The 21,780-nt window shown below is 55.4% G+C and overlaps 9 protein-coding genes across 9 annotated transcripts; 4 read left to right on the top strand and 5 right to left on the bottom strand.

The window, feature by feature from the left end:
- Window positions 1–137: 137 nt before the first annotated feature.
- Window positions 138–1,776, top strand: B0T15DRAFT_516676 (JAB1/Mov34/MPN/PAD-1 ubiquitin protease-domain-containing protein). Its single transcript, XM_062868269.1, has 3 exons — window positions 138–392; window positions 475–728; window positions 790–1,776. The coding sequence occupies exons 1-3, from the start codon at window positions 330–332 to the stop codon at window positions 1,481–1,483; spliced, it is 1,011 nt and encodes a 336-aa protein (XP_062725616.1). The 5' UTR covers window positions 138–329; the 3' UTR covers window positions 1,484–1,776.
- Window positions 1,777–2,287: 511 nt separating this feature from the next.
- On the top strand, window positions 2,288–4,076 carry B0T15DRAFT_498048 (uncharacterized protein; the record flags this gene model as incomplete). The annotated part of the gene is made up of 1 exon (XM_062867299.1): window positions 2,288–4,076. One exon carries the CDS (start codon window positions 2,288–2,290, stop codon window positions 3,749–3,751), a length of 1,464 nt encoding a protein of 487 aa, XP_062725615.1. The 3' UTR covers window positions 3,752–4,076.
- Window positions 4,077–5,047, bottom strand: B0T15DRAFT_516673 (Glyoxalase/Bleomycin resistance protein/Dihydroxybiphenyl dioxygenase). The gene is made up of 2 exons (XM_062868268.1): window positions 4,476–5,047; window positions 4,077–4,373 (listed from the first exon to the last, which is right to left on the bottom strand). The coding sequence occupies exons 1-2, from the start codon at window positions 4,775–4,777 to the stop codon at window positions 4,139–4,141; spliced, it is 537 nt and encodes a 178-aa protein (XP_062725614.1). The 5' UTR covers window positions 4,778–5,047; the 3' UTR covers window positions 4,077–4,138.
- On the bottom strand, window positions 5,048–7,171 carry B0T15DRAFT_516670 (acyl-CoA dehydrogenase/oxidase). The gene is made up of 2 exons (XM_062868267.1): window positions 5,703–7,171; window positions 5,048–5,603 (listed from the first exon to the last, which is right to left on the bottom strand). The coding sequence occupies exons 1-2, from the start codon at window positions 6,833–6,835 to the stop codon at window positions 5,429–5,431; spliced, it is 1,308 nt and encodes a 435-aa protein (XP_062725613.1). The 5' UTR covers window positions 6,836–7,171; the 3' UTR covers window positions 5,048–5,428.
- A 1,765-nt stretch (window positions 7,172–8,936) lies between these two features.
- On the bottom strand, window positions 8,937–9,976 carry B0T15DRAFT_545940 (kinase-like domain-containing protein; the record flags this gene model as incomplete). Its single annotated transcript, XM_062870149.1, has 2 exons — window positions 8,937–9,399; window positions 9,433–9,976. The coding sequence occupies 2 exons, from the start codon at window positions 9,974–9,976 to the stop codon at window positions 9,098–9,100; spliced, it is 846 nt and encodes a 281-aa protein (XP_062725612.1). The 3' UTR covers window positions 8,937–9,097.
- A 499-nt stretch (window positions 9,977–10,475) lies between these two features.
- B0T15DRAFT_506570 (uncharacterized protein) lies at window positions 10,476–12,912 on the top strand (the record flags this gene model as incomplete). The annotated part of the gene is made up of 11 exons (XM_062867588.1): window positions 10,476–10,484; window positions 10,697–10,925; window positions 10,988–10,990; window positions 11,038–11,071; window positions 11,143–11,164; window positions 11,542–11,673; window positions 12,003–12,185; window positions 12,290–12,310; window positions 12,342–12,423; window positions 12,477–12,649; window positions 12,880–12,912. 11 exons carry the CDS (start codon window positions 10,476–10,478, stop codon window positions 12,910–12,912), a joined length of 921 nt encoding a protein of 306 aa, XP_062725611.1.
- An 858-nt stretch (window positions 12,913–13,770) lies between these two features.
- Window positions 13,771–16,016, top strand: B0T15DRAFT_545939 (D-isomer specific 2-hydroxyacid dehydrogenase; the record flags this gene model as incomplete). Its single annotated transcript, XM_062870148.1, has 4 exons — window positions 13,771–13,956; window positions 14,046–15,488; window positions 15,559–15,978; window positions 16,014–16,016. 4 exons carry the CDS (start codon window positions 13,771–13,773, stop codon window positions 16,014–16,016), a joined length of 2,052 nt encoding a protein of 683 aa, XP_062725610.1.
- A 341-nt stretch (window positions 16,017–16,357) lies between these two features.
- On the bottom strand, window positions 16,358–18,028 carry B0T15DRAFT_424813 (uncharacterized protein; the record flags this gene model as incomplete). The annotated part of the gene is made up of 3 exons (XM_062865623.1): window positions 16,358–17,312; window positions 17,391–17,459; window positions 17,538–18,028. 3 exons carry the CDS (start codon window positions 18,026–18,028, stop codon window positions 16,514–16,516), a joined length of 1,359 nt encoding a protein of 452 aa, XP_062725609.1. The 3' UTR covers window positions 16,358–16,513.
- Window positions 18,029–19,849: 1,821 nt separating this feature from the next.
- Window positions 19,850–21,323, bottom strand: B0T15DRAFT_488533 (Vta1 like-domain-containing protein; the record flags this gene model as incomplete). The annotated part of the gene is made up of 4 exons (XM_062866521.1): window positions 19,850–20,726; window positions 20,774–20,964; window positions 21,023–21,123; window positions 21,176–21,323. The coding sequence occupies 4 exons, from the start codon at window positions 21,321–21,323 to the stop codon at window positions 19,850–19,852; spliced, it is 1,317 nt and encodes a 438-aa protein (XP_062725608.1).
- Between the last annotated feature and the right edge of the window lie 457 nt (window positions 21,324–21,780).

Below are 21,780 nucleotides of genomic sequence, written 5' to 3'. Positions count from 1 at the left end.
GAGATGGAACGTGCGCTTGTGGGCATGAGTGGGTCTGCAAAGGCAGCAGGCTGTGCATAGGGCCAGCCTTAGGTAATCATGCAGCAGGCTGCCAGGGCTTTCGTCAACTGCTCCAGCTGCGACGAGCTCCGTTGTCCAACGAGCAAGCGCAATCACCTATCAGCTCCAACCCTCGACTTCCTGTCCGCCTTGTTGTCCGTTCCAGCAAGCAACCGCATCCTAAACTGGAAGACAGCCTCTCCGAACTGTACTTTCATTAAAAACGCGCAGCGCGTCGACCGCACCGTTTACGTCACCTTCTGCTTCGCGTTACAGTCGCCGCAGCAACTATGGATAGGTTCAGAACCCTACTCGGCGGCGGCATGAGCTTGGGTGGTGCTGCCCCCGGGACGGTACGCTCTCTCCTGATGGCGCGGCATGGCTACTTTTGCGCTGCAGAGACCCAGAATTTACTGATCTAGCCGTGTCTCTTAGGATAACACAAACCTGATCGACAACTCCGAGACAGTCCACATCTCGTCGCTTGCGCTGCTAAAGATGCTCCGACACGGCCGCGCCGGTGTGCCCATGGAAGTGATGGGCTTGATGCTAGGCGAGTTTGTCGACGATTTCACTGTTCGTGTGGTGGATGTTTTCGCCATGCCCCAGAGCGGGACAGGAGTTAGTGTAGAGGCCGTCGACCCGGTGTTCCAGATGAAGATGATGGATATGCTGCGGCAAACAGGAAGGTATGTGTCGCGCAGAGAAGGTCTCTGGTTCTAAACCGCTGACAAGTAGCTTCCTTTCTAGGCCCGAGTCCGTCGTCGGTTGGTACCATTCTCATCCTGGCTTCGGTTGCTGGCTTTCCTCGGTCGATATCAACACCCAGCAAAGCTTCGAGCAGCTCACGCCGCGCGCCGTCGCCGTTGTCGTCGACCCCATCCAGTCCGTGAAGGGCAAAGTGGTCATCGATGCGTTTCGTCTTATCAACCCGCAGTCTCTGATGATGGGGCAGGAGCCGCGTCAGACTACGTCGAATTTGGGGCACTTGAATAAGCCGTCCATCCAGGCGCTCATCCACGGCCTGAACAGGCACTACTACTCCATTGGCATCAACTACAGGAAGACGGCGCTCGAGGAGAACATGCTGATGAATCTGCACAAGCACCCCTGGACGGATGCGCTGCAGATGGAGGACTTCCGGACCGAGGGCCAGCGGACCAAGGAGCGCCTTGAGCGGCTGGTCAGCCTCGCCGAAGGCTACGAGAAGAGGGTCAAGGAGGAGACAGAGCTGACCAAGGACCAACTGAAGACACGCTATGTTGGCAAACTAGATCCAAAGAAGCATCTGGAGGATGTGGGACAGCAGCTCATCGAGGACAACATCGTTGCCGTGTCGAGGCAAATGATTGACAAGGAGGCGACTATGGCAAAGAAGGACGCGCCAACAGGCGCGAATGGCGGGCCAAACGGCGACCAAATGGAGGTCGAAGAGGAACTCTGAAGTCACGACTTATTCGGCATATCCTCAGACAAACGGTCATGGCGGAACTGGGCGTTGTATGACTAGGCGGTTGGGCTAGGGAGTTAGACTGGCAGCCACGCATAAAAGTCACATTGCCCTGCTGGTTGATGTATTTGATTGATGCCGAGACAAGCATGGTCTTTCGTCGTGGCTATTGACGACGTTCAGTCAGCTCCTTTGTTTCAAGCACAATCCCTTTGTCCCATCATGTTCTGTCCGTCGCCCTGAGGCTCTCAACAACAGGTCTCATCTTCCCAACGACTTTGTTCTCCATTAATGCCGGGACACGCCCGCTTGATCCGATTTAAGTAAGGCTTGGAGAACTGATGTCAATGAAGACTTCTTGCCCAGCACTTAAACCCGAACTCATCCTCTGAAGCCACCAGGTTACCTCTCCGGTACGAACTACAACGTCTCTCAACCATGTTCTACGGGATCACCCGGAGGGTTGCGTACATGCTGAAGTGGTTGCGTGGCCGTTGTCTCAAGTCGGCGGAACCCAGGATGCTTCTGGACAGCCACGCTGATCCGACTGAGAAGCTTTTCGCGACAAAGAGAGAGGAGGAAGCTATAAGAGCGTTCTTAGAATATTTAAACCGCAGGAACGACGAAGACATGGAAGCGGCGGGATCAGACGGTTTGCATGTGCCCGGCCGGAGGGAAGGCATCCTTGGTTTACGCAGCAACGTTCAAGGGACTCAGAGCAGCTCAGAGTACCATCCGCCATACCGTTTCGACTTATCTTTCACTCCCAGAAGAGCAGCGACTAGGGATCTTCATAGCATGGCCGACCAGACATTTGTAATGGCCGCCACCATCACCCGAAGCGAAGTAAACGCGGCCGGAGCTACCGAAACTTCAGTCACAACCCAACCTTCCCCGTCCCTTTATCCGCAGCCATTGACGACGCACCATCCGAGCATGGTGCCCGTTTCCAGGCAGGCTAAGATAGCGCAGCCAAAGGAGCGTTCAGATGCTGTCGATAATCCCACCCGGCCTCAATCGCCGCCACCACCACCACCTCCTCCTCCGCTTCCCCGTCTCCCCGTTACCGCTCACACACCAACCGAGACGACTATCATAAACAAAAGCAGGCCAACGCACAACCGCAACCGCAACCGCGCCCGCACCCCGCCTCCCCCCCCGCCATCCACCGCCCCTCTAACGCCCGAAACGCTCCACTTCCTCCTCGACACCTTCGACAACGCCCTCTCACACACGCACTACGCCGTCTGCGGCCACGCTGCCCTCATGGTCTGGGGCTATCGCAGCCGCCCTACTAATAATACTATGCCCTCCCACGTGAGCATCGTCTGCCCGGCCGAGGACAAGCAGGTCATCCTGTCGTGGGCGAGGGCGGCCGGGTGGTATGTTTATCCCAAGCAGGAAGAAGAAGAAGAAGAAGAAGAAGAAGAAGAAGAAGAAGAAGAAGAAGAAGAAGAAGAAGAAGAAGAAGAAGAAGAAGAAGCCCCGGGAGGAGGAGGACGAGGCGGGAACGGGCGCGGGAGCGGCGGGGAGATGATAGGTGTTCCTGTCCCCGGGTCTGGTGCTGCTACCACCACCACCGCCGCCGCCACGAGTGAGACGGTTGTGGCCTTTAAGCTGAGGACGGTCGAGAATCCGCAGGTGTGGGCTCGCTTGGGAAGGGTCAGGCCGCTTGTTCATGTTGCGCTGAAGCAGCCGCCGCCGTGTCCGTATGTCGGGTCGCTGTGCGAGGTGATGCCGAGTGCGGCGCAGGTTATGGACGTGCCGACGCTGTTGGATCAGTTCGCGCGGGCGTGGTACTTGTGCATTGTAAAAGGGGGTGAGATGGAGGGTCAAGGTAGTCGTGGTCGTGGTCAGCAGGAGCGGTATATTGCTCGGCTGATCCTGTGGCTCTTGCAGTGGCTGGCCGAGGATGCTGGAGACTGCAGCACGGCTGAAGGAAGGTGGAGGTTGACGGCCCAGAATGTGCCCTGTGTGGTGTATGGGAAGTTCCGGAACGCTTTTGCGAGGAGGTATCCTAAGGCTGGAGAGCTGCTCGAGGCCTGCGGGCTGCCAACTTCGGCTCACGTTGTTGCGCATGAGGAGACTAACGGCGCTGATCCAACAGTCAGGCTCTGTGTCTTCGATCCGGACGCGTACAGAATGCGCGTCGCGCGTGGCGAGGGCAGATCTCGGTCGGCTGATGAGCCTACCGTTTCACGCCCAGACACGCTCACACGCGCGTACCAGGATTTGGAGTTTGAACTGTTCAGCTTTATCTGAAGATTGAGCACACAGACTGAAACTGAGCAGGTCAACAAAGCTTGTTTCACTGTCCACCCTATCTAGATATCATTGATACAAAAATATACTCCCTTTCTGTAGAGAGAATCAAGATGGTGATATTACTTTGAACTCTGCTACAAAGAGAGAACCCGTAGTATTTTCTACCTTACAGAGCTTCACACTTGCCATAAGAGGGAGGGACATGTAAACTTACTCCTAACCTGACCCTGGCCTTGTACGGGGCTCAAGCATCCGCCGCCTTACAGTAATAGAGTACAATCAGGGCATTCTTCCCGTTACAAGGTGCTGTGGGTAGTCTAGAAAATCTAGTAAGCATCAAAGTTCAATTTGTTCATTCTGACATGACTTGTCCTAAGACAAGCCTCAAGCCCAGCCCGCTTTCTTCGCGTAACTCCACACAAACTGGGCAGCAACACCGCCGGCAAACATAGCCAAAACGCCGAGGGTTTTGTCCATGTGCTTGAGCCACCACGGAAAGGGATTGAAGTGTACAGCCTCGACGTTATTCCCCAGCGGATCCAGCAGGAACGCAGCATAATACCCCTTTGCATACAACTCCCTCTCACCCGGCTTTCCATTCGAGATGCCCCCAGCCTGTCTACTCCCACAAACATCACAATGTTTCAGCCCAGGGGTTGTATAACTATATAACACACAAGAAAAATTACTAGAGCGAAGGGACAAGAACATAGGTACTCACAGGGCATTCTGAAACCACTCATCCACCTGCTTCCGACTGGAGACGTTGAAGGCGACGTGGGTCCGGCCGCGCGTCGCGAGGTTCTCGTCCGCCGTCAGGGCAGCGTCAACGGGGACAAAGTCCTGGCCGCCGCAATGCAACCAGAAGTCGGGCCCGCCCATGGGCGCCCGGAAGCCGCAGTACTGGCCCTCCCCTTCCAGGTAGACCGTGTATCCCAGCGGCTGGAGCGTGGCGAGGTAGAAGTCGCGCATCGCTTTGTAGTTGGAGGGGCCCGTGGGCAGTGAAACGTGGCCGAGGGACATTTTTGAATCTTCAATTCGAAGGGTTGGCCGTTGAGGTCGTCGTGAGTATGGTAAGTACTATTGTATAAGGATGCGAGTGTTGGTTGGCCGGAGCGTGAGTCGTGACTTTGATTCCTGACAGGTGGGAAGCCAGAGCAAAAGTTGAAGGATGGGTAATCTGTACAATTGGATTCCACGACTGTTGCTTTATCCTCAGTCCCTCCCCTTCATCAAAGCCGAACGCATCCATGACAGCTAGTGCCGCACCAAGAGACGCCCTCGCGTAATTGCGCAGCGGTTAGTGGTCAGGAAAAAGGTGCACGTGCTGTCGCGTCAACTTGGCATTCTTAGGTACCTATTGCTACCTTAGTTGCATGAGCTCGGGCGTGAATGTAAGCGAACTCGGCCTACCCAGCACAGGGGCCAGCGCGTCCCGTGTGCGGGTCATCAATAGTGTCGATGCATGATGCATCAAACTGAGTTTTAACTTTTCAGCTTCTCCAGGCAGCAGCTCATTCTCCCGGTGACCCGGTCATCGTGCAATCCCGATGCTGCCCGACCCCTCAAATGCCGTCTTCTCAATTGACTGCTCGCGAGCATGAAATAGTAAGGCAACTGGGTCAATCCACTCCTCGACGTTTCTTGATCCTGTCCGTTTCCACGCCTTCCGTCTCACTGCTTCCCTGATGATGGCCCGAAAGTGGCAGCCCACGCATCGTATGTTGGCGAGAGCATAAGCTGCTGCAGGTGGCGTCTCCGGATGCCGACATTGCCGCCATCGAAGATGGGCAGCACTATTGCGGTGTTCAGCAATTCCGCGAAGGGCTGGCTCAGGTCATACGCCGTCCTGCGATACGTTGTCACTTGTGTTAGCGCCATGATGCATCCAGCTGCAATTAACCAACGGTACGAATTGCATTGAGACGACCGGAACAGCGGAACTCACACTCCCACGGCGTTGATGACATCCATGCAGGCCTGTACAGAGGCATCGCTGCAGTAGACCTTGGCGGCCAGAGCCAACTCCCTTCGGGCATCATAGTTCCCCGGACCATGTTCCATGGCATGAGCTGCCTTCCAGGTCAGAGCCCGCGCTGCCTCGGTCTGCATCTTGACGCCCGACAGCAGGTCCGCAAAGGCCTGTCGCTCCAGCAACGGCACCGCGCCGTTGCGCGAGTCGCGCTTGGCAAACGCCAGCGCCGCATCGAACGCCGCGCGCATGACCCCAACGCCCATGGCACCGACGAGGACCGCGCTGGCGTCGAACGAGGCGAAGGCAACCTGCGCACCCTGCCCCGGCGGACAGAGAACGTTCTTGGCCGGCACGCGGACATTGGTGTACCGGACATGAGGTCCCGAGACCGACGTGTGGCCCGGCGTGGAGATGTGGCGCAGGACCTCAAACGCGCCGGGCCCGCTGCGGTCGAGATCGGCGCGCGTTACCAGGATGATCATGACGCTGTCCTTCGGGTCGCCGTTGGGCTTCGATATGCCCTCTGTGACGTCGCGGCAGACAACACAGGCCAGGTCGCACCCCTTGAAATCCCACCCGGCACAGTTAGTCGCCCACATCTTCTCGCCGTCGATAACCCACTCGTCGCCGTCGCGACGCGCCGTGGTCTGGAAACCCCGCACGCCCTTCTCCATCGCGTTGGCGACTCCCCCCGGCTCGCTGAACACTAGCGACGCCAGCGGCGCGCCCTCACCGCGGAGAAAGGGAGCGAGGAACTCGGCGTGCTGCCCGGCCTTGCCCGCTGCTATGTTCAGCGGGGTCAGCCCCAGCCCGGTCGCGAAGATGGTGAGTGCCGTGGACGGCTCGACGGCGTAGCACTCCTCCACCATGATGGCTGTCTCGACCAGGCTCCCGCCGCTGCCCCCGTGCGCCGGCGAGATCTGACCCTTGAGCAGGCCTCCCTGCACGGCGGCGACATAGGCCGGATGCGTGGCCTGGAACCGCCTGTGGTGCTCCTCGTGCTGGAGGTACTCGGCCCGCGCTGGCTTGAGGATGTGCTCAGCGAAGTTCGCTGCAGCGGCACGCGTGGCGGCTTCGCTTGCGCTGAGGTGGAAGTTGATGGGCATGTTGACGAGATTGGGAGCGGGGTTTGGTAAGAGCACTAGGTCCGTTGATCGAGGGGCAAGTAGTACTACTAGTAGTAGTCGTATTGCTTAAAGAAGGATGTTCGCTACTAAGTATCAAGTACTAGTCGGCAAACCAAACACGGGCTATTGAACGGATGCGCACCACTGATGAGGTATTGGACGGGAACAAGGACGATAAAACAAGACAGCTTGCGGCCATCTTTTGGGTTTATGTCGACGGCAGTCAGGCATCTGATTATGGGGCAGTACTGCTACTATAGTAAGCCCTTAGTTCCATCGATGTGTTGACCATCCAATCCAGTGCTGGCTTGTTCGTCAGCGTTGCATGGCGCTGACTGACGAGTCACGACTGCCGTGACCTTGGCGTAGCCGGTAGTCGTATTACCTAGGATAAGTAACTGTTATATTTTCCGAATCTCGACCGCTTACACCTACAGGTCCTACGTGACAGGCTACGCACACCCCACACACCCTATGCATCCTATGCACACTCTCTTCACGCCCCGTTCATATCCTGTTCACGCCCTGTGCACGCCCGCTACGGCCTAGCAAGAGGGGTTATTATTATAACTCTAATAACCGAGCAGTCTCAAGTAGCAGTTAAAAATAGTACCTATATCGATAAGTATAAAACTACCTTAGCTGCGGAGAGCAGATCACCTGCCGCATAGGTCACCGATATGATCCCGAAAAGCTGAGCTCGGAGGGGTCCGCAGTTCACAATTACCCCATAACATTCTCCCAGGTGCATGGTGTGTTTAGCTCATGACGAAGCCTTGCCGTTTGCGAGAGCTGCTCAAAAGCGCAAATCCAAAAACAACAGTCGCAGTGCCCGACGCGATTGATTACGTGAACAGTGCCCCTGATGTCAGCAGGTAAAACAACCGTTGGGGAGTACGGATGCAGTATCAAAGAATAGGTGCCCGAACTCCAAACATTGACCCCTGGAGGGTTATTGTTCGAGACACAGCCCAGTGTAGCAACACACCGAGACAGCGTCCCTGTTCTTATTCAAGCAACGAAGCCCCAGTGGCCGGACTGCCTTGCCATTGTTCTACTGTCTACAATGTCTAGGGTCCCGTCGCAGCTTGTCTCAGTCCCTCGTTTGACCGCTGTTTGGGCTCGGCCGCTTTGTCCGTCCCTTACTCGTCTACGTTTGCGGGTGTCTTTGTCCCGCCGGCGCAATTTTAGAAATAGTACAAGTACAACCGGACATCGAGGCGCAAGCTGTGTGTTCTGGACGCTTTGCAACAACGTCTTCCACTCTGCTTCACTTGATCGCAAGATTCGCCAAAAACGTGTAAAAAAAAAAAAAAAAAAAAAAAAAAAAAAAAAAAAAAAAAAAAAAAAAAAAAAGGAAGAAAAAGAGAAAACGCTATGTTCATCCGACAAACACCCGATCCCGAAACCGGCATGGATAGTCGCTACGACGATCCTGAATTCGAAATCACACGCCACCCGGTGTTTTTGGTGGAAACAGAATGGGAAGGCGAGGACGGAGATCTCCGTACCATTTATGTGGACACGCCGTCTCTTAGGGCGAGACGAGAGGGTCGCTTCTTCCGAGCTTTGCACGGCACATCACGGAGCGGAGAGCATGTGCGTAGCTGGAGCGCTAAGCATCCGTTCGAATCAGCCAGGGGAAGGAGCATGCGGCGCGTTGGCTAGGTGCTTCGTGAGGACTACGTTGCGAGGATCACGAACGTCTGCCAGGGCGTACCACCCGGGACCCCGACCGAGCAGCAGGATGACGGAGAGCAGCCGCTCAATCCAGGAGAATGGTGCCCCTGTCATGGCTGGACTTCCCGCGCCGTTCACGCGCTCCTCGCTGCTGGAGTCCTGGAGCCTCTGCGACCGCCAGATAACGGCCAGCTTGTTCGCCGCTTCTACAGCTGAGTCACAAACGGAATGGAAAAGGGGACGGCTACATTCATCGTCCGAGCGAGACCTCGAGATCATACGTCGGAGCGAGAAGGGCAGATTGCAGGAGGGGCGATACATGTTTTTTTGGAAGGGCTTGTTTTAGCTTTTGGTTGCCTACAGTACCTACCGTACCAAGGTAACGGTATGACCAGCAATAGAGCGCGCCAGACGATCTTCACATCTTCACTTGTTTGTTAGATAGTACCTGTCCACCCCCCAGTTGCCTACCGCACCTAGGTAATAATGAGAGCATCAGACCTCCTAGGCTCCTTTTGCCCTTTCCTCGGGCTCCTTTGCCAAAAGACATGCGTCTGCAAATCAACAACCGTAGGGTAAAACGAGAAACCTGTGGCGACGCATCCAGCCCAGTTCGGCAATATACTCGTCCAGCACCTCGTGGATCCACTCAGCCCAATCCCACTCGTACCTCAGGACCCCAACAGTACAGCAATACTCCCAGAAGCTTGGATACCACCCGGAGGCCTCCCAATCGATGATCACGGGGGTCCCGTCCTCCCGGAGCATTACATTTCCCAGGAAGAAATTGGCGTGCGTAAAGACGGGCTTGTGTCCCTTGAAGATGGCGTGGTAATGCCGCCGGAGGAGCGGGAGCCCCCTGGCTCATTCCTCCGAGACGGCCCTCGACTCGACACAGTGCAACATGGCCTCGACCCACTGTTCCTCGGTCTCGTGCGGCCCCGAGATGGTGTTGTCCTTGTGTGGCCGGCTATGCTGCTCCGGGGCTTCGAAGTAGAAGTCCTGCGTTGGCTGCCTCCAGATGCCGCCGTAGTAGCCTGGCGGGGGAATGCTGCGTAACTCGTCCATGTGTCGGCGGAGCTGCGAAGCAATCGCCCGTTTTTCGGTGGTGCCGAGCCTGCCCCATGCACGCTCCAAGTTTTCGCCGGGGATATACTCCATGACAATGAAATCCACGTCCGTCTCCTCGTCATGGAACAGAGCATAGACCTTCGGGACAGGCACGCGGCTACTCCGCTGAACAAAAAGCATGTTCTCGCCCTCCTGGAGACTAGTCCTTCCTCCGTACTTGACGGCGAAGTGGTCACCGACCTGGACAACAATGTTTTCGTAGTCGGCCGACAGCCGCGTTGGCGAGGCGAGGATCTCCGCCACCGTCGGCAAGAGTGCCGGGAGGAGCTCACGGGGGGCAAAGTAAGGTAGGGTGGTACGTTCAGCCATCGTTGCTTTCGGTATTGGCCATACGAAGAGTGCGCCTGGTGAAATGAGGTGCTGGTGTGTGGGTGTGTGTGTGTGTGTTTGTGTGTTTGTGTTGTTCATGAACGTCCAGGCTCAAGACGGAATACCATGGATGGCGAGTTTAGATGCTGATGAGACGCCCCCATTTTATTCCCGGGTGGACCGCCTTTATTACCCTTCTTGCTACGCCGAAGGGGGCTTTCCGGGCGTTGGAACTTTGGCTGCAGGTTGGGTACTAATCCGGGACAACCGCCGGATCCGGTCAACACGGCAGCCCCATTTGACGGTGCCCAAGGACAAAGCCAAGTCATCCCCCCCCCCCCCCAAGTTTCCCAACCAACAGGGGCTCGAGGGACCATGGCTCCGACGCCCCTGGACGAAAGCGGAATGCTGAACGTACCCTAGGCAAAGAGATAAAGAGCGAATCGTCCAACCGAACGGTAGCGGACTAAGAATAAGCGAGCAAAAGAACGCAGTGAACATGTCCGAGGTAGGTCTGCGACAAAGATAGATAGCAGGCGACTTGGTTTTTGTTGCCTTCATCACCGTCGAGGCGTACTTGTGCCGAGCAAAGATAGTCGAGTTGTAACTGTAGGACTTCTACGCTAAATACGTCATTCTTTCAACCCTCACTCATACGCAACTTAAATAGTACCCACTCATTCAAAAGAACGAAACTATTTAAAGCTAACCGTCTCCCAGTTGTCTGACAGCCGCTACGAGAAGTCTGAGCCAGGCCAGGGCAAGACGGTGCAATCATTTCACACGCGGCCCGATGAAATCCGTGGCTTCTTCGCCAAGTACTTCGCCGACTGTCTGGGCCTCGTAGAGCTACAGTCGACCGAAGGGATTCTTGGCGGCGGTCTCGACCCGACACTGGCCAAGTTGAGCGACGAGGTTGTGCAAGCCTGGGCCGACCTCCTCTTTGAACGTTGGTCTCTCTACGAACAGCACTTGGGGTGCGCTGGGTCACCTCCTCTCCTCTCTGCGCAGGACGTAAGTAGTTCCTAGTGGTTTCTAGTCGGCGGACTGTACAATATTAGTCGAAACGTACTATGGTTTAGTTCTGACCATAAGGTCCGTCATCGCCACCCAACATCAACATTCGCGAACTAGTGACCAGCTGCTACATCTGTATAACAATGAAGAGGAGGGAAGGGATTCCTAGAAGTGAGTTGGACAGCTAGAAACAAGAGAATGCCATTAGCGTGACCGTGTCTATTATCACTCCTTTGCCATGGGCGCTCTACCTTATCGGTGGAGTCAGGAGTGTAGACGCGACGTTGCAGTTCGAAGTTCATTGGGGGGGAATGTTCCCTCTTAGGTTCTCGTCTAGCCTACTACGGTGTTTGCTGCGAGCTCGGCAGGTATCGTCTTCTTTCATGGCTCTTTATTCTTGGGATTTGTCTATAGTTGGGTACGATTACATCTCCCTGTATCCGTCAGATCTGCACATGCTCAGTGCCGGTGCCGACCGGCCTTATTGACCTTTTGCGTCAAGATGCATGCCGAAACTTAAGTGCCAAGTCTATACTCTAACCACCTAGTTGAGTTGGAGAGTGTCCTTGCACCTTGGTGGGCTTTGGGACTTTGGGACTTTGGGCTATGTCCGGCAGCCACTCGATCCGTTGACGCATCAGCTGGCCCGATTCGCCATGGCCGGGCTCAAATCCTGGGAGGTACTACCAGTGCTACCAACATACCATTGCCAGCCCCTCTGCTCTATTCACCGCGGCCTCTGAGATCGTCCTAGCAATGTTAGCATCGACCCCAACACGACAGGGCGGAAGAGCAGGGAGTAAGGGGCCGGGGCCGGGGCCGGGGATAGGAGAAGGCCCCTTCCATCCTTTTAGGAAGTCGAATGCTCCGACCAGGACCAAGCCACAGTCCCCTTTGGGCCCCTACTCACACCCAATCCCACAGCGCGTCCAAAACGGACGTACCTATGTCACAAATACGCATTGGACGCCAGCTCGATCGCTGCTAATAATAATGGAAGGTCGCATAGCTAGTAGCCGGCGGATCTTCCGGGAGACGGACCTCTTACGCCTCGCCATTGACAGCATATGCCATACGGGACAAATTACTGCGTGAGCTCCTGCGTCAATATGTTAGAACACAAAGCTGCGGGTTCTGGCACCCGTTTTCGGAAAGATTGTCATTGGACGCCAGTTTTGTCACACAAAGAAAGGTTCGTGAAGTCCAAGTGAGAATGTCGGGCGGCGTTTTGAGCTTCCATTGCATCTCTGTGGGCCTTCAATTGACTTCAAGTTCACTCCACTATTCTTTTCACAGCCCCAAATGGAAGCGGTAATAGTAAGCCACCATTTTTGGGCTTGTTTACCAGGGCACGTCCAGTTTCATCCCGCTCACCACCAACATGCTCTTTGCCCTGCACATCTTCACACCTGCTGACGTGCACCTTCTCTGTGTGTGGCGCAGCTTAACCTCCGTTGGACTGAAGTCCGTCATCCGTGCACAGCACGGCCTTTTCAGAAATCATCGTGTTTCAGCCTGTTGACTCAGCTTTGGCACCGACAACCATCTGTGGTCTGTCGGAGACGGGGATATGGTTGGCTGTTGGCCCGTCCGTCCGGTATGGATGACGAGGTGGTCTTGATGGTGAAGCTTGTCCCTGACGAGGTCAAGATCCCGGTGTGTTTATCATCTCGACTGCGTGTATTCCGTGCTTATTAGTGGTTGGGACTGGGCACGAGAAGCCTGGAACTGGCTATTGCTAGCGCCTCTATTCTGTACTCTTTACCTATTCACGATCTTCGCTTCTGTCTATCTGATGCAGGAGGTCATCAGGCGATGGTCGAGCTGAGGGTTGTTGTTATGAAACAGGATTCTAACATGGTAAATGGCTTACGAGCCTGTTATAGCTTACTTCGGACATAAGATTTTGCGAATACTAGTGTTATAGTGTAATAATAAGTCACATGTCTATTTAACTGGGGTTTCATCATCCAGAAGACTGGCTTCTTATTCAATACCCCCTGCTTTCTCCACCACCAGAAACAGACGTAGGGGCGTACGGCTTACGTTCACGGTGGCACACTTGATCCTTCCTTCGGCCGCCCTAGCTTGCACCGTCAGACGTGGCTCCGACGGGCGTGACTCCAAGCACTGAATCCTGGGGGATCACTGGCAGCACTGCATGGCAACCTTGACTGTAACCTCGGATAATTCCCAAGATTGCCCTTTCCGATGAAGCTGTGGCTATTGCACAAGATGAAATTACGAATACTAGTTTTCTCTTGTTACGGCCCCACAAACTGCGGCGAGAAGAACACGAGAAACGCCACGAAAGAGGTCTGAGATCCTGAGATAAGCTCTTGCACCGTTTTTAGTCATGTCTCAGCTTACCACGGAAAATCGGCAAAGAGACTTTCAAACCCAAATGCAACCTAGACATCTTTCCGAATTGATACATTCACCCCTTCCGTATACTAGTAATTGCCCTGTAAGCCCGATTCCGAGTTGCAGGATAATTCGCTATTCAATCTCGAAAGTGGGATTTGAGTAAAGTCTCTTTGCGAAGATAAGGCTTCTGTAACAATCGAAGGCCACGTGGGCACGACAACTGTATTGTTGACGACCATGGACCTGACCGTCTCCGGACTCACTCAGAGTCTCAGGCTACATCACGCCGCGCAGGTCAGTGGTAGCACCGGCGGTCTACTAGATACTTATATATAGGTCCACCGTCCATGGCGGTCCTCGATTCGGTGTTATAATGTTACACAACAGCCCGCCTTAAAGCAGCAAACGAAATGGCGCAACCTCAGAGACCGAACCTGACGGAAACTGCTGTACAAGTCGATCGCCGGGACCCCAGAGAATATGCGGGTAATCAGCAGGCGTCTCCCCTGTTTGACATGTGCCATCACCCGGAAAGGCACCCGAACATACTGTTCTTCGACAAAGAGATAGTTATTGTAGATGACGCCAACGCGAAGGTGAGGTACTACCAGGTACTGCCTTGAAGGAAGCGGTCGCGGTTCCTAGAGTACTAGTTCGCCTGACTGACTTGACGGTTGCCCTCTAGTCACCCAACCATGTTATTCTCATGCCTCGGGACACATCGATCCAACAAATCGCCGACCTGACCAGAAAGCACCTCCCTTTGCTGTATCGTTTTCGCGACCAGTGTAGGAAGGAGATCGACCGGATGATGCGACTGGATCCGCAGAGAATCCCGATGTTCATGGTCGGGTTCCATGTGATACCCAGCCTGTTCCCGCTCCACTGCCATGTCTTGGACTGGTCGCTCAGCACCGGCAAGATGTTCGCCCCGCGGCACTGGAAAGTGGTCTTCTCCGAGATGTTCATTTCTCTGGACCAGGTTGTTGGAGAGGTGGAAAGGACCGGACGCATGACGGTGGACGCCGAGGCATACAAGCGCGCGTGGCTCACGCAGCCGATCCGCTGCCCCGTCTGTCCGGGTCCTCAGCGCCAATGGGAGGCCGATTCCGACGAGTTGGCTATGCACTGGCGCGGCCACATCCGGCAGTGGAAGCAGAACCCCAAAGCTCTCCCGCGCGGCGTTACGCCGGAGAAGCAATGGGTGCCGACGTTTCCGGTAGTCTTGACTACGAAGAGGCGTGGGGGATTTATCGGTCTTGCTAACGAACTGGATCATCTGAAGAAGGACTTCCCTAATCTGGAGATACATTCATACTACACCGATGAATGGTCCAAGATCCCCAAGTACGTGCTCGACAGGACGACCATCTACCTCTCGACGACCGAGCTGCCGCCGGACGGGGTTTGTCTTCCTCGGCTCGAATGGGTGCATCTCGCTTCCTCGGGACTCGACTTGCTCACAAACAGCCCATACAACCACCGCCCCAACCTCCAAGTCACGTCGAGCACGGGCTCCGGGTCTGGTGCCATAGCGGAGTGGGTGTTGATGAGCACGATGCTCCTGGGCCGGAATATGCTCACGGCGCTGCGAAATCAAAGTAAACACCAGTGGGCACCGCAGGCGCTGATGGGCTACCGGCCCCTCAGTGAACTGTCCGTGGGCATAATTGGCTTCGGGTCCATCGGCCAGCAGGTCGCCGAGCGCTTCCTGGCTCTGGGCAGCAAAGTCAGCGCCATGAATCCGAAGGGGCTTCCGCCATCTCTGGCCACGCCAGGTTCCAAGCTGAGCCAGGTCACGATCGTGAAGGCGGACGGCAAGGATGATGGCTTGCGCGCATTTCTCCGGAAGCAAGACGTCGTGGTCCTCGCGGCCCCGCTTCTTCCGGAGACGGTCGGTCTGCTCCGCGGACCGGAGCTGGCGTCTATGCCCAAGGGCGCCATGCTGATCAACTGCGCGCGAGGCCCGCTCGTGGACGAAAATGCCCTTGCCGAGTCTCTTCGCCAGGGACACCTGGGCGGTGCCGCCGTGGACGTGGTTGACGAAGAACCCCTTGGAGCCAAATCTCCCCTCTGGGACCTGCCGAATTTGATCATCACGCCGCACATCTCGGCCATGCACGACAAGGTATATCCTCCCCTCTCTCTTCTCTACCTAGGTATTCACGGAGTTTTGCGTTGCTGAATTGATCGTGCAGTACAATCACAACATGCTCAAGATCTTCGAGGAGAACTTGCGAGCTCACATTCTGGACAAGCCGAAGCGGAACCTGGCTCGACTCCCCGTTCCGTCCATGTCTCCTCTTCCTCCTCCGCCGCCGCCGCCGAGGACAGCCCCGAAGCCTGCACAATCAAACCCACGCACGTTGTCCAATGCCGTGCATGTGGCTCAGGAGAGCGGCGGCGGCAGCAATGCCAGGACCGCCGCTGGCAGTGGTGGCGGCAATACTACTACTACTAGTACTAGTACCAATACCAACCCCGGCAGCAACGCCAACGACAGGAGTAGTACCGTCGCTAGCAGTTCCAAGACTAATAATAGCAGCACCGGCGGCGTCACTCTTAGGACAAGCAGCAGCACTAGCATCAAGGCTGGTAGCGGGAGTGGTACTGCTAAGGTTAATAATAGTAGTAGTAGTACTGCGGGTAGCAGTAAGTGGCGGTGGTCGTAGAATGCCGGGCCCTGCTCCTATCGCAGGGAGATAACATGACACACTGCAGGGGCGGGCGATCGATCTAGCTCAGTTGAATGGCAACTGGACTGCCCTTCGTAAGCTACCAGGTTCTCAACGAAATTGATATTTCGGGACGTTGATGTCACTTCCGCTTGATGTAATCACGACGACGTGAACGTCCATGATGCGAGATCAGGCGTTGCTCAACCCTGTATCATCTCGAGAGATTTCCCATATATTTTTTAAAGACTCCAGCCTGCCCCATGGAGCTGGTTAGGACCGGACGATGTCCTTCCACGATCCATGGACCTCATACTACCCACCCAATCTCGCCAACCCCTTTCCCGGATACGTAAGGTAGGTGAGATACCTTGGTCACCACTCACCAACCAAACCCAACTTCCATCCATCTAGTATTCTGCTCTCACATCCCCATCACCAAGTAGCTACTATATGCCCCATGCCATGCCTCTTTTCATTAGTAATAAACTATGTCTCCACCGCGGCACTTCGTCCCCTCCGCAACAGCCTGCACAGCCGCCCAGCCCTTGTCACACAACCCAAACTGGTCGCCACCGCCGCCCACACAAACCACCTTGCCATTGTCCTCAGCCGGACAAGGGACGACGCGTCCCTTCCCCTTCCCGCCTCCTCCGCCTCCTCCTCCTCCAGCAACTGGAACAGTAGCAGTTGCAGTTGCAGTAGCAGTAGTATTAACAGCAGGATCGGTGGTCTCAGCAGCAACAGTGGCAAAGTCGATGGAAGTGGATTCGACCACCACAAACGTGGTCGCGATGGTGGTGGGAAGCGTCTTGGCCGGCGGGGACGTGCTGACGATCCGGGGGATGGTGGCGTTGGCGGGGGGCGCTTCGGCGCTGATGACTGGGCCGACTGACCACGCCGCCGATGTTGTAGTAGTACTACTTGGTGTTGTTGTTGTTGTTGTTATTTTGGACGCCGACGACGAGGCTGTGTGATGGTTATCATCATTACCGTCCTGGGGAGGAAGACCGGGCAGGAAGGTGGGGATCTGGGAGGGAGGCGGGATCTCCGTGCAGTAGTTGGCCGGCTTGGTGGCTGGTTCAAGGGGCGGCTCGAGCACGCGGCCGTATTTGCCTGGGTTGGGGAAATTGACTACAACTTTGTCGGCCGAGGTGCCGGTGATGCAGTTAGGGACTGCCGGGTCATTTGGGTAGTTGGCGATGAAGATATTGGGCAGGCTGTTGAGCTGCTCTGCGTCGTCGGTGCCGCCTGTGATGTACACCGGAGCGCAGTTCCTTAATATGGCAGTTGCGGGTCAGTCTGTGTCGTCTTTTTGGGGGTGGGGGAGGAAAAGGTTGAAAAAAAATACGCACATGTACATCTCCTTGTTTCCGATCTTGTTGAACCAAGTCCAAGCAAAGGTGGCCGGTCCATTTTTGACACTGTTATTCGGAGATGTCAGTGACGCGTACCTTGGACAATGTGCATGACCACCTTGATTCTTGAGGATTGCTACTCACAACTTCGGAATCTGAATTCTGAACTGGCGGATGCAGTCGATGCCTGCGTCATTTCCACAGTGCTTTCCATCCTGGCGCAGGTTCTCGTCTGGGGTCACCGGCGCGAGATTATGGGTTTCGTCGGTGAAGGCAGCCGGGCAGCCACCGATGATGCTGTAGATGGTTTTGAAGACGGCCGACTTATTCCAGTCGCCTCCGTCCACAGGCTCGTCGTACGTGATGCTGAACTGGCACGAGCCGCCGCCATGCTGAGCGCCACCGGTGAAGTTGACGAGCGTGGTGCCTCCAGCCTCGACCGGAGTGCGCTCGGTGAAGTCGTACTTGTTGTGGCAAGGGAACGGGTAGAGGCCGCTGCTGATGGGGTTGACCTGCAGCAGCGGCGCCATGTGCAGGTTGTAGGGAACCGGCTTGTTCATGACCATGTGGCCGCCAGCTCCGTCGAGAAGGTAGAGCATGGCGACCCCGGTCGCCGAGACGAGCGACGACATCATCGCGCAGGTTACCTATCAAGGCGAGGAGATTGGGTACTGTACGATGGAATATGTTGTTTGCTAAGGTCATAAAGCAAAATCGCCGCTGGAAGAAGATGAAGAAAGCTTTGCAACGATCGATGACCGTGAATGGTTTGCAAAGTAGGTAGTAGTGAATGCGGAAGAAAGCAGAAAGACCGACTTTATGGAAGGCAGCGCTGTAAACAGAGCATGTGTACCTCAAACACGTTGCATTCCTATCTAGCACATCCCCTAATGAATTTGTGTATTCTTGGTATGTGCAGGTCAGCCTATCCCTCCATCTCAGTTTGTCAAGATGACTGGACGTAACTTGACATGCTATACGGGATGAAGATCACTATTCGAGAGAGTATTGCACTTCCTGTCGACCTCTTAAAACCTTGACTTCGACTATGCTCATTCTTACAATGGACGGAGACTAAGTTGACTGTTGATGCATGAGTTATCCAAATTAATACCCTCATCGTCCCTGAACAATGTCGGTAATCTTGCTAACATATGAGAAACAGTGGTTCACAACCATCTTATTGTTCCAACCCCTCGTGATATAGGACTTTTTTGTTCGTAAGTTTCCGGGCAGCACGTGTAAAGAACCTAAGTTGTTCGCTACCAATTTCAATAACCTGCTGCTTCCACAACTGAAAGCTTAGATGCATGAACCTTCGACAACCCCTTGGTTCCGACAGTTTCGACCGGAGTATTCTCCCTGATGTGTCTCTGAACACAAGTCTCGGCACCCCCTTTCCGACCCTCTCCCTAAATCCCTCACTGTTTATCCTGGCAAGACCCATCTGACTTCCCCCCACTACTAGTACTTCCAGACGACGGAGGCGGCAAGGGGGTATAGACGCGTGTCCGCCAGTCGCTGATCGCAACATCTGAAGAGCTCGACGAAGAGCTGCCGTATGAGTGGCTGCTATCCTCGCTATCCATCTTGAGCTCGTATCGGGTGTTGCTAAAACTGCTAGATGACCAACTGGTTAGCTGTCTCAATCCCTACGAATGACAGACGCCGAGGCACGCTCAGTACCTGCTTACCCAACGATCTGGCGAGGATAAGTGCAAGATGAAGCTGAAGAGCAACCGCTCTGGTATTGCGCTGTTTCAACAACAAAGCAGAAGATCTAACCAGCGGAGTTTATCAAAGGGGCTCGAGGTAAATAATATACACGCCTCCCGCCTCACCCAAGTCCCGAAACCTTCCCTCCCCTTCGGAAGTCTTGCGGGTGAAGCAGAAGAGGATGCCAATGGCCATAGACCGGCTCGCAAACTATACCCACACGGCCGCAGATCAGCCAGCCTCCATCCCCCCTCGAGAGTCGTGTCGGACCTGATCCCAGATTGCACCGCAGCCGGCTCTGATTCGATGGCTGGGTATACACGACAGACCGCGGGACGGAGAGCCAATGAACTGAGCAGTCAATTCGGTCCGAACCATTGTGCCGGGGCTCCCACAGTGCTGTCGTCGCAGGGGGGGACCTTGATGTTGGTTAGGTACATAGGTAAGTCTCGTGGTGCTCCTACATTGTAAGAGTGGGTGACAGTAAGTAGCCATGTCTCGCATCCGTTGGCGGGCGGAAGATTCCTACGCGATACAGAGAGCATGTTGTGTGACGATCCCGGGTTCAACTGATGGCTCGGAACCTTCCAGATTGCCTCGGCACGGCAAGAGGTGCGCTTGAAGTGACCTACAGTGGTGTCTTTCCAGGGCAGACTTGTGCCAACATTTCATTTTGGACCCGCACTTGGGTAGCACGAGGTGGTTACGATTAGGATGCACCTATCTTCACTCTCTGCCCCTTACGTTGCACCCAGCAACTCCAACGCTTTGCGCAATTCCTTTACTGCGGTGGGCACGTCCTCGAAATTGAGAGCCGAGATGGCCCATCTGGCATGCTTTTGCGCCCCGACCACCGCCGCCTCGTCCGTGATAAAGTTTCCAGGCTGAGCTGGCGCATAACTCGTAGGTGGAGCTGCTGTAGGAGCCGCAGGCCTTGCCGAGTGCGCCATCGGGGACATGTTCCTATGATACGAGTCTACCGAAGGTGGAGGCGAGGCCACTGCAGCCGTTGGTGGGGGGTTCGTGGCAAACGTCGGCGGTGCTGCGGGTGGGACTGAAGGCCGGTGATAAAATCCCGCGCCTGGAGGAGGGCTCACAGGGCTCGGTTGCGATGGCGTCCACCCACTGGGCGGTGCTGGCAGGCCTGGATGGGCTCCAGAGTGATCCGGAACCGCTGGCGGCGATGGAACTGTTGTTTCCGGACCTAAAGAACCCGATTGTGCTGGTTCTTGGAGATCGGTGGGCACGCCGGGTAATTGAAGCCCGCCGTCGGAGACCGGGGAGACGGGGCTGTGAGGTAGCGAAACGCCGGCCGCGTCTTTGACCAGATCCGAGTCGGGTACCTCCTCCACCGTCGCCGGTCTCGGTATGGTGCTCGGCGGAACAGCGCCATGAGTTTCTACCGAGGGCTCACTGGGACCCGAGTCTGGTTGTGAGGGGTTGACGTGTCTCGGATTCGACTCGTTGGGGTCTTTGCCCTCTTTTATAGCCCTGAGAATCCGTCCCGCATTCCACTTTGCGTACTTGATCTTCTGCTGAGTCTCTTGATCCAGTGGACCCCATACATTGGCCACATGGAAGAAGGTTGCGGCTGCCTCAAACGTCTTTGCTGTGTCCCTGATACCGGGTCAGCATGGCCCTCGCCGGAGTGATGCAAAACATACAGCGTGACCGAGTTCATCTCCACATCCAGTTCCCCCTGGTCGAGCACTCGCTGTGCATACTGCTTGACGCATAACTGGCCCGCCGCGTCATCTGTTATGGCGCGCTCGACGTAGGCCTCGCTCGCCATATTGTGTGCTTCACCTTCCGTATCATCATTCAGGGCCTCCTTGTTGGCATACTTAGCCATCGTCTGTGGGGAGCTTCGGTCAGCCTCCAGCTACTGGGAAGTCACTCCTGGGGACACGAACATGCTCCAACACTTTTACCACGCTTTCTGTGTACCGTCGAATGTCATCGTCGGTGCTTTGCAGGTTCCTCGCCAGGATTTGCTGGACAGCCCAGTAATGACCTACGACCGTCAGGACCTGCCCTTAACCGCGGGCTCTCGGTGCATGACATACACCAATATGCCATGATACGTCGTAGATTGCGCTGCTCCGGCTTTGCGCTCGCGACCTGCGCGCCTCGCTGGAACTCCCCCGCCCTTGTGGCGCATTTCCAGATGTTGACATCGGCCTGTCGCAGCGCCGCTGGGACGGGGTCGGCCATCGCGAGAGAGGGTTGATGCAGCAGGGATCCGGCCGTGGAAATCGGGGAAGGCTCGGGGAGTATGATGTGTTATTCGAATCGTTCGACGTCTTAGAAAGCAAAGTACTTCAGCGGCGCCGCTCGTTGTCACTCCTGCCTACTTGCTGCCTCGAAGTCAGTCTAAGATCGTAGTACTTGGCGCTGAGAGGTCGTCAGTGGGCGAGGTGGGGATTGAGGTCCCCATAAGCCCCACTATTCGCACGAGGGCTATGGAGCTTGAGCCACTACGCGGTCTAAGCTTCAGCTTCTGGTGGGTTCTCGAGCTCGTCGTGGCGGCGACATTGGAAATGTGTTCTTTTGCCAAAGATGGAAACATGACAGCCTGGATTGCTTATTATTGACCTCAATTCTTCCCGGCCAAGCGGCTACTGTAATGATATATGTGTGCCTTTGGCAACCACAATCTCTCTGACTCAAG

This window comes from Chaetomium strumarium (assembly GCF_033439665.1).
Source record: "Chaetomium strumarium strain CBS 333.67 chromosome Unknown B0T15scaffold_1, whole genome shotgun sequence".
Lineage (NCBI taxonomy): Eukaryota > Fungi > Ascomycota > Sordariomycetes > Sordariales > Chaetomiaceae > Chaetomium > Chaetomium strumarium.
This window is presented reverse-complemented; position numbering and strand designations above follow the sequence as displayed.